This window comes from Grus americana, chromosome 5 (assembly GCF_028858705.1).
Source record: "Grus americana isolate bGruAme1 chromosome 5, bGruAme1.mat, whole genome shotgun sequence".
NCBI classification, from domain to species: Eukaryota; Metazoa; Chordata; class Aves; order Gruiformes; family Gruidae; genus Grus; species Grus americana.
In genome coordinates, this window is record NC_072856.1 from 32,315,637 (window position 1) to 32,326,357 (window position 10,721).

At 48.7% G+C, this 10,721-nt stretch overlaps 1 protein-coding gene across 1 annotated transcript in view; it reads right to left on the reverse strand.

Annotated features, from left to right (window-relative positions):
• The window catches only part of TTC9 (tetratricopeptide repeat domain 9), a 29,170-nt gene extending 18,864 nt beyond the window's left edge, over window positions 1–10,306 (reverse strand). The window contains exon 1 of the mRNA XM_054828794.1: window positions 9,779–10,306. Within this exon, the coding sequence (XP_054684769.1) occupies window positions 9,779–10,148 (370 nt within the window). The 5' untranslated portion in view covers window positions 10,149–10,306. The remainder of the gene's footprint in view (window positions 1–9,778) is intronic.
• Between the last annotated feature and the right edge of the window lie 415 nt (window positions 10,307–10,721).

A 10,721-nucleotide genomic window follows, 5' to 3' on the forward strand; every position in this document is an offset into this window, starting at 1 on the left:
CTGTGGACATGGAAATGAAAATCTCAGAGAAGTTTATTCATAAATCCAAACCAGTCAGCAATGGTTCTCAAGCATGAAAATGTAATATTTGCTTTACAGTTTTTATCCTATCTAATACAGCAGTGAATGTTCTGATTAGTTATGTGTCTAAGCCTTCTTTTCTAACCTTATTAGGTTCTTTAACTCCATGATGCCTTCTGGCACTGTACTCCAAGTTAATCAGCCCTGGGTTTTAAAAATTATTTTGTATTAATCTATTAATTTAATTTACCCCCTCCCCCCATGAGCAAACCTCCTGAGCTGCCTCAGTTTGAGCTCCATCACAGTAGTTAGAGAACGTATAAAAGAAAATTAATACATTTTCTTTGTATTTCCAATATAGATGAGGATCTTATGCTGCTCTGGTTTCCTTCCAACTTGAACACACTACCGTGTCTTCAGCAATGAACCACTGCAAAGCATTTAAGAGGATAGTAATCTAGGATTTGAATTATGCTAGTATTAAAAAAATACGGTGACTAAAGGAGTTGAGGCTTAACTTTGCACCATGCTGTTTGATGGGAGAATCATTGCTACAGGCATGGGGTGGAGATTCTGATTTGATTCTTTTTGAAGCACTAGACAAGAAAAAAGGTGCCTTTGCAGAGCAATAGCTAGGGCTGACTTATGATGGTTTTCCAGAGCATCGTAACAGACTCCTTCCCTCATCGTTCTGCTTGAGAAGAGATCAGCTGGGTGGGATGATGACCTCCCCGGGCAGCTCCTGCTCAGGAGAGGCTACAGCCTGTTTATTCCCTGAAAGAATGGACGAAACATAAATCTTTCTGCCCTCTTTCTTGCTGGGAGCAGGAGTGGAGCAGAGGAATGTGAATTCTCATAGATTCTTCCCTACAGTTGGTTGAGAGATCATCCTTTGTATCACAAAGATGCTTTTCATATCAGGGTGAATTTGTGGATTATATGGTGACTGCAGGGATAGCACAGCACACTGGAGGTAGACGTTTGTTAGACGCATCAGACCAGGAATAGCCAAAGGAAGCACTAAAGGTCTGACATAAATTTTCAAGTCCCAGACGCTTCCTCTGCTTTTAATTTGCTTCCAGGAGTAAATTTCCTCTCCCACACATTACACTGAGGAATGTGGAAGACAAAGATACCCCACTGCTTGTTTTGTATTCTCCCCTCCATCTGCTTCAGATAGCAGTAAACAGCTCTGCTGCCTGGAGTCAAGAGCTAAGTCTTTCAAGTTGGAAAAGACCTAAGATAAGCAGCATCCAACTGGGCTGATCTGAAATCAGTCTTTGCATGTCAGGCTAAGCCTTACAGATGCACCAGACAGGCAGCAAATTTCCACCACTGCCTGATTAGGTTCTACCAAGAGGGCCCTGAACCCTCTTGCTTTACGGAATAGGGTGACTTACAGCAAGGTAGGTACCTCAATTGAGTTTCCTCAAGTAGGGCATGAGCTGTTTAGATGTCCCTATGTGGCCAGGCCAGGCTAACTCCAGAGGTGTGAAAACTGACAGTTGTAATCAGGGCATCACAGGAGCTTTGGAATCAAAATTTGAGGAACACTAGTTTGGTGGCTCTTTGCTGACCCAGCTGCTCCTTTCCAGCAGCTCCCAGGCAACTAGATCAATGGCTAGATTAGCAGAGTTTTGCTGCCTGCCACTCTGATATGAAAGGAGTTGCTGTTGCCATCGATGCAGAACAATCTACGTGACAGCCCCCTAAACTGGCAGCAAGTAAATGCAATGGGCAGCGCTCCGACTAAAGAAAGAAAGGGAATACTGAACAGTGGCTAGAAAAGTATTCGCTTGTTCTCTGACAAGGCAGGGATTTGACTTGTCAAATGTGGATGTATCGGAGAAGGAAAAATGCTGTAGCCTTGCAACCAACGATCGGTGTCCTGCATCCTGAAAGGCTTACGCAGCAACGTAAGGATGGTTGTTCTCTCCACCTAGGGACATGTACAGGGCTGCAGTTCTTGCCTTGTTGATGGTTCGTATGAGTGAACAGGACTGAGATGTCATGATGAAGTCAGGAGCTCAGGACACAGGACTTGTCAGGCAATTCTGGGTTCTTTGGCAAACAGATCCACAACCGCTAGAGTTGCAAACAGCATGAGACTGCTTTTGCCCCTGACTCCTGTTGGGAGGCTGTGGCAGAACTATTCGGGGCGGGGGGGGGATTATTTACACTGCCTAGGGCTTTAAAAATGAGGACATGCTGCTCTGACAGGCAAAGTTGTGATCACGGCTACACAGGACAAGCATGTGTTAAAATTCATCCCCCTGATCAGAAGAGTTGGTAATCTATAAAGGTGAATGAGAAAGGTTGTGAAGATATGGAATATAGTCACATGCTTGCACATGTACACACTGTTGTGGAAAGGTTCTCCTCCTTGTTATACATAAACACATAACCAGCACCAAATGACTGGCTTCCTGTAGGTGTCACAGCAGAGATGGGCCTCGAGGAGAGCCAGGAAGGGAAAGAAGGTCCAGCCCAAACTCATACACCACAGGCAAAATCAGCTCAAAGGAACAAGACGCACCAAGGTGCTGTGGGGCAGAGTATGAGAACAAAGGGGATGAGAGCACCTCACTGGCAGAACAGGGATGGGGGAAGCCTGGAAAGGGACAAAACTTTGCCTGGGAGGTCAAGAAGTCCGACGCGGCTGCATTGCAACTGGGAGAGTGAGCAGAGGAATTCAAAGGGGGAAAGGCACAGACTGTGTAAGCAGCCCTGAGTCCTGAGCTGAGAAACGTGATGGGAGAATTGGGTGCACAGGACAAAGCCAAGGAGAAGCAGATGGTGCTATCCAGCCTATGAGCCTCAGGGCGATGGCATGTCAAGAATTTTGGAGAGTGGGGAGAATGGAGTGGATTTTGAAGTAAAGATCATGACATTAGCTATTGCCTATGGATAGTAACAGATGAGCTCTGGCATGTCAAGCCATGACAGCTAAAGATCATTGCTCCCAGCTGTCACTTCTGCCATGGGTTATCACAGACAGAAAACGTGACTGTGCCTAATTCATTTCTATGAATTGTCTTAGTATTGTTTCTAGCAGTGTCCTAAACTCCGAATGGCTATACTGAGACAGACTTCCCACTCCAACCCCACCTCCAATGGCTGCCAATACCTAGGCAAGCGTGTAAGAACAGGGCAAGCTACAGTGTCCTACCACCCCCTCCCAGCCTCAGACAAGTGAGTGTGCCCCAGCTGAAGCCACCTTCAGCAATTCCAGCAAAGCTTCCAGAAGCCGCACGGACTCTACAACCTTTGTTAAAGAGAACAGAATAGCAACGCTCCACGCCACCACAAGATTTACCTGCATTCATCGATCAATGTCCTAAGCTTAATGTTTCCCATCCAAGATGCAGCACAGGAATGAACAAAACGAGACAGATTCCTGAGCAGCCATTAGTAACAACTTCCTAGTTAATGATAGTTAATATTGACTCTTCTTCAAAGCATTTTTTAACCCTCAGTATTAGTCACTGGTATGGTCGCCTGAGTGAGCTGAAAACAAGATTAATAAACAGTTGTCTTCCTTCTGTATCAGTTTGTCATCCATGAAATGTGAGAACAAAGAAGAAAATAAATAGCCAGCAAATTTTCTCAAAACTTCATTATGTATTTTCTCCCTTTCTTCATTTTGTTTCCTCAGTTTCATACTCCTTTGCGTGTTATTTTCTGTGAGATGCCACAATATCAAGAAACTGGGACCTGGCAACATTTAGACCTCCCCTTTTATTTATGCTGTTTACTCTTACTGTTCCTTTCCTCACAGCAACCTCCTTTATCAGGTGTGCATTAGATCTCATCCTAAAATCCTAATGTGAAAGCATCTGATGACCCTCCATTCTTGAGGCATCAGTTGCACTGCTCAGAGGACACTGGTGAGGAACTGGGGCTGTGCTGCTGAACCGATAAGCAGTTCTAGGAGAAAGGCTGGAGAAACAGGTCTCGAGTTGGGTTAGAAATTTCTGGGTCTGAGCCTAAGTGAACAGGAGGGAGAGAAGGATGCTCCACCTGCTGAACCATGCAGAGGTGGCCCAGCTCCCAGAAAAGGAGGTAACCATGGAGCCCATGGGTGTATTTAGCAATAGACTGGGAACCAGCTTTGATTTTGGGTTGATCTGGGTTTTATTGAACTAACTGAACCATCTTCAGCACAGAACTGATGGAAACCTGTGGAGGTGTAAGAGGCTGTGACTCACTGAGGGACTTTTGCTGGAGAAAACTCCAGGACAGTATTTCGGAAGAGGGTAGAGTAAAGCTGGCAGGACATGCTACTACAGAACTCTCAGAAAACATACAGTGTTCTCAAGGTGAAGTGGCTGCAAAAAAACTCCACCAGAGCTTGAAATTTTGAAAAGGCTTGGGAAGAACAGTGACATATAGAGAGGAAAATGCATCTCCTGTCTCAGCAAGACAGATGCTGTCAGACATGTATCACTTAAACCAAGCTTGGAGGCAGCTTACCATCCTTCCTCTTCCTCCCTCCTGCCCCCCCAGCATCTGGATGTATTTACATTCCATCCTCTCAATGCACAAGAAACTCCTCCCTGAACAAGGAGAATTTTGTCCTCCAAAATAAAAGGGAATAGCTAAATACAGAGTATTTCTAAAGAGTAATTCATGACAATGGCTTCAAATCCCACTTCTTTCTTAAATACATGTCAGGGTTTGGGCCTCTCACTAAAAAGCCACACATAGTCATCTGTGTTTATTCTCTGCTACAATTGCACCTACCTGGAGCAGTAATTGCATCAGGCCTGTAAAACAAGACATTCCCATGCACTCTGGCTGGGGAGATGTATGTAAACCAAGAGTGTCGGGAAACTCCCACCTCAATCAGTGAAAGTGCAGACCACATCCTGCTCTGTTTGCTGCTGTCTCTCCTTCCCATCGCATGGCATCCTTACAGAGGGTGGTTTTTGTTGATGCAGCACATAAAAAAAAGCTTCACATCAAGCAACAATCCAAGACTGCTTTAACACCCACAGCACCATGTGTCCTGGTAGCGTCTGTACTTGTTAACGGCTGTATACTGGGATGGATTTTAGCAGAGACTCCTTGTGAGGAGCCCTAGTGGGTGGTCAGCGGAGACAAGTTTTACCAGCTTTTCTCATGTTTAGTTATATTTTTACTTGGATTAGGTATTGTAAGCATTACAAGTATTTTTACTCGGATTTCTCAGTGGGACTACTCACGACTGTCTGTGCAAGTGGTGATGGTCAGGGGTAGTACCCACACCCTGGTCTGGAGCCTGAGGGTGCCAGGAGGTTCCTACGCTGTGGAAGTGCCACGTCTTGTGGGATTGCGGCTACGACCTTCGCATAGTCATGGATGGTACCAGTGCACCTTTCTGCCAGTGTAGGAGGTCAAACTCCTATACTAAACTAAACATACCTGAACAGGTATATAAATGCATTATACTTAATTTACATTCATGTAATTAACAAAGCCTTCCTGTACTCCCAAGAGGTCATAAACACAGAAGGATAAACTGGGGTTTGAAGAATGAGAAGATTTGGTGAAGATAATACAACTGGGTAGCGCAGAGAGGAAGGGTTAGAAACCCAGATCCCCCAGATCCGCCACTCCTCGTCCCCAGTTCTCGCTCTGGTTCCGTTTCTCCTGCCAGGATTAGCTCGAGCATTTCTGCGTGCTTAGGAAAACCAACAAAGGTTTGCTTATCGCGCCGCAACGTTCCCTCACCAGAACAGCTTAAAACTATGCTTACCCTTAGCATTCTGCTGCTTTGGAACGACTAGGACTTGTTTCTCTCCGCAGAGCGGACATAGTCCTTTTGATCCTGTAAACTTTTAGGCAGTAATACTGGAATAAAGTGATTATTGCATTTAATGAGAGTAATGGTTGCATCTGTAGTAGGTAAACGATCCCTACCTGCATGCAGTACATAAAGCATTTAACCTTCTTCTAGATGGAAGATGCTAGAGGAGTGGAAAGGAGATGAGACCCGAGGGATATTTGGCCAGTTTGCTTTTCCGCAGGCATTCTTCACACATTCATCTTTTTAAAAAAGAACACAAACCACTGAGTTGGGGGGAACTCAGCTGAATGCATCATCAGGATGAGACCGTGGTCCTTGTTCTTTATTTTTCAATAGGGCTGAGAGAGGCAAAAGGAGGTCAAGTGACTTCCTCAAGGTCAGAGACCGTCAGTGAGTCATAAAGAAAGGACTGTTTGCCTTACAGCCCTGCATGCATTCTGCGAGGCTCTACGCTGTTGGTAGGCTTTTTCTTTGCCTACCCTAGCAACTTCTGGGAGCCTCGACCACGCTGCTGCTCTTGCATCTGGTGACATTTATCAGAGAGACTTGAGGTAAAATGAAGGGTATCGGCAGGCTCGTGTAAGAACGCGGCAGCACTGGACTTTGCAGATGTGAGGGGGAGTCCCTTTAAGGCACAACTCTTGAACTTAAACCGAAGCCCAGCTAGTAGCTTAGTGAAGGAAATGTGAGCAGCGCTGCCAATGGCAAGTGGTGAAAATCCTAGGCCAATTTAAAATATTAAAAAAAAAAAAAATCACAAGAATTTAAAACCCAGCAGATTTGGGATCCTTTGAAACAGGCTAAATAGTTTAGGTTGTGGGGGTGCCACACAGCTCCACAACAGAGAACTTTAGAAAACACACTGAATATTGTGGGGCTCTGATTGAATACAAGAGTTGGCTACCCCACCTCGCAGTGCAAGAATTGTCTGTTGAAGGTGCTCTACAAAAGAAGCTGAGCTAAACCAGAATCTGCGTGCACGTTTGTGCCTAAATTTACATTCTGCAAGGCAATACAGGCACTGACAACAGTTTAGTGTTTGCCCACATGTTCTTACTCATGTAATCAGTCAGATTAAAAAAAAAACAACCAACCAGCCCCAGCCTTCACCCATAAGATTGCTCCAAATCCCCTTTGGGTGTATATTTCTCACCTGCTTATTTGGCTAAGTGCGTATTTATCTATAGATGATGCTCTCCGACTGGTATGCTGCATCTAAACAAGTAATTGTGTGCGCGTGCATCTATATTTGTGATGCAAAACATCTCTGACAGGTGGATGTGTGGTGGCCACAGGAAAAATGACAGTGCAAAAGCAAGGTGGGCTTCTTAAATGCTAAGCTTAGAGAGTAAGTGGAGGTGCTAAAAGAACTTGATAATAAGGACACTCAGATGACAGCTGCTAATGCTACTGGGTATAAATCAGAGCTACGTGAAAACCTGCCTTCTCTAGAATTAAGATGTACTGCTGCTATGCTGTCTGCACTATGCAGATTTATTTATCTTAAAAACAGCTCCAGGCACCCATTCAGTGCTCAGAAGCAAAACTCCCTGCATCTCCTCTCCTCCCCATGTCGAATAACACTGACTTCAACTCTAACAGTATGCGCCGGCGCCTCTGCTAGAGCCCGATGTGTAAAGAAACCGGTGGCTTCTGCTGCACCACACTTAGAAAATAAAGTCCCACTGCTGCACCTCTTGAAGTTGCTATTAGGAAGGTATACTAATTATTATGACCGTTCTGGGGAAAGTCCCTCCTCCCTCTTCCTTTCCCTTCAGACACGAATTCACAGATCCTCCTGCTAGAATGGGAGCTCTGGGACTGGGCTAGGAGTAGCAACACTGCAATTCCAGTTTAACCGCACATTCCCTTCTCCAACATGCAGGGCATTTCTTTAAAATTGCTCGCAGACAGCCCAGCAGACACACACAAAGCTATGCATTTCCAAGACAAATGCTGTTCCTGCTCTGTGCATGCCATCTACCGAAAACATGTGACAACCGGCTGTGCAAAATGACACCTTGACCTGCTGTGAGGTTATCCCAGGAAAAGCAGTGCTTGCAACTCCAGGGTTAATTATACTCATCTCCTCCTGTGTTCACACTGGTTAAATTTAGGAAGAAAATCTGTTCAAATCTAGGTTAAAGATGGAGCACGTTTCTCACGCTGCCTGATTGCTACTGCTGACAAGATCAAATACAACCAACGGTGAAAAAAATTCCCTGCAAAAACCCGAAACAGTAAATAAATGCGGTGGACAATGACCATTACACAGGACAACTCCATCAGCAGGAGCGGACACATTGCTAGCAAGTGGAACTTGTGTACTCAGCAGAAAGTGCCACAGAAGCAAATCACATCCCTCCCTCCCACTTCATTTACCTTCTACCTACCACGTCTCATTTGTATGTAGCAGAGAGATTTCCTGTGAGTACTTTTTCAAACCCAGGAACTCGCCAAACTATATTGTTCAGAGTATTATGGGCTCTTTGTATAACCCTGCCAATCTAAATGATCCTTGCCAAATACAATGGATTTTAATAAACCTGTGAACAGAAATTTGGAGAGAGCCAAAATTACAGCCGTGCAATTATGGTATCGCTCTGGAATCTCACCTGCCTCTCCTCTATGCAATTTCAACAGGCTTTTGAAGGAAGAGTATTTGAAAACATGATGAAAGGGGGCTAAATTGTGCCCCTGTTACACCCCAAAAGGCATATAGAGTATAACAGATTGGCATGGATTTAAGACAAGATAAGATTCTGGCTTGGTGTTTCAAACCATTTGCCTTATTCTGTGTCTTTTTAGCACTAGACAACAGGAAACAAAGCTAACCAACTCTGTCTAGAAAGCCAAAAGCCAAGTGATGGTGACAGCTGACACACTAGGGTCCTGATTTTTGCCATTTTTCCCCCCAAGAACATAAAGGGTAACTAGTGATCCTTCATCCTTCTGGAAAACAGCAGAGCTTTATTAATGTCATTTTGTGCACCTTGTTCAGGTTGTGAACACTCACTTCCCTGTACGTGCCTCGGCACAAGTTTTTGGTTTAGAGATGCTATCGGGCTTGGAAAGAAAAAATCCATGCACTGCTAGGGACCAAAAATAACCTCTGATCCTGCAGTTTGTGCTTGGGTAAAGCTCCTTGAAGTCAACAGGAGTTCTGTCTCTGTAAGGACTTCAGAATCAGACTGCAAAGTAGTTAAACCCCTCCACCCCTCCCCTCCATCTTCCTGCAGCACTTCCAAACGGATGGCAGGGAGCAAAGGGAGCGATGATCAAATGTCTACTGACCACAGTGGTGACTGGCAGCTAGCGAAAAGCCACTACTATATTTGCTTTCAACTTTCATTGCTAAGAGGCCAAAAAATCCTTTTTATATCTAGTACTATTTGGAGCTATTGCAGCAGCACCCAAACCCTTCCCCTCCCTCCCATCAGATGTGGTAGAAGGAGTCTCTCTCTCTCTGTAATACTGTTAATTACAGTCACCAGAACCGGAGCTGTGGTGAAGGGACCGAAGGACATCTCGGGCTAAGGGAAAAACGCAGCATGCGATCTTGGCCAGTTCTCGAGCCACAATTTCTCTAAGTCTGAGCATCCCACGTAGGCACCGCTGCCCTATCACCTGTCTCGCAGGGGAAGAGGACACGGGGATTAATCGGTGGCAGCCGGAGCAGCCCCGGGCAAGGGCCGGGGGGCCGCGGGGCTGCAGACGAGCCCCGGCGCCAGGAGCGGCCTGGCCGTGCGCCCCCTCCCCAGCGCTACCCGGTGCGGCCGGGCACCGAGCCGTACACCGGCAGCACTTCTGTGCCAAACGCGAGAACAAAAATGCAAATGGAAGACCACGGAAGGAAAGGAGATGAAACGGGCAGAGGAGTGAGGCAGCGCTATTTTGCGGAGGGGAAGGGAGGTGTGCGCGGCGAAGGTGGGGGGACCCCGCCGCCTCACGCCCCGCGGCCCCGCTGACCTGCCAGGCTGTTGTAGCAGTCAACCTCGATGGCTTCCACCGCCTGCCGCTGCTCCTCGCTGAGCCCGGCGGCGGCGGCGGCGGCGGCGGGAGGGCGCTGCCCGGCCGGCTCCTGGCTCAGCAGCAGCAGCAGCGCCTTGAGCTCCAGCAGGGCGCGGTGGTACTTGCCGATGGCCTCCCGGAATTTCTTGTCCTTGTAGCACTGCGCCCCTTCGCTCTTGAAATCCAGCGCCCGCCCGATGAGCTCGCCCGGCTCCGCGCTGCCCGCCGCCGCCGCCCGCGGCTGGGCGCCCCCCGCGGGGCCGTGCCCATCGCCCGCCCCGCGGCCGCCGGCGTTCAGCTTCCCCGCCGCCGGGCTCGCCCGCTCCATGGCCGCGGCGCCGCCCGGCTCCCGCGCCGCCCTACGCGGGCGATGCCGCGGCGCCCGCCGCCGCGCTCCCGGCCTTGCCCCCGCGCCGCTCCCCGGCTCCGCCGCTCGCTCCCATCCTCCGGCGGCCGCCGCTCCTCCTCCCCCGCCCCGCAGCCCGCGGGGCGCCCGCCTCCGCCCGCCCCCGCCACCAGCCGCCCGCCGCGGGCACCGCCGCCCCCCGCACCGCCGCGACCCCCGCCCAGCGCAGCGCGGCGCAGCGTGAGGCGGCGGGGGAGAAGCCGAGGTGTGGGGATGCACCGGCTCCGCTCCCCGCTCTCCACGGGGGCCCGGCAAGGGGCGAGTGCATGCCCGGCCCCTCTGCTCCCCAAACTGGCCAGCCCCACAGACCCCCCCCAACCAACCCACCCGCTCTCCCTCAGACGAGGCTCCCTCCAGCCCCCCCGTAGCCGAGTCCCGTCTCCCTGTGCCTTGCCCTCCTGCACCTTAGGGTCTCATGTCCCTGTCTGCAGGCTGGGATCCCCTCCTTTCCCCTCCTCACCCCAATTTCCCTTCTCCCTCGCCTCTCCCGGATCC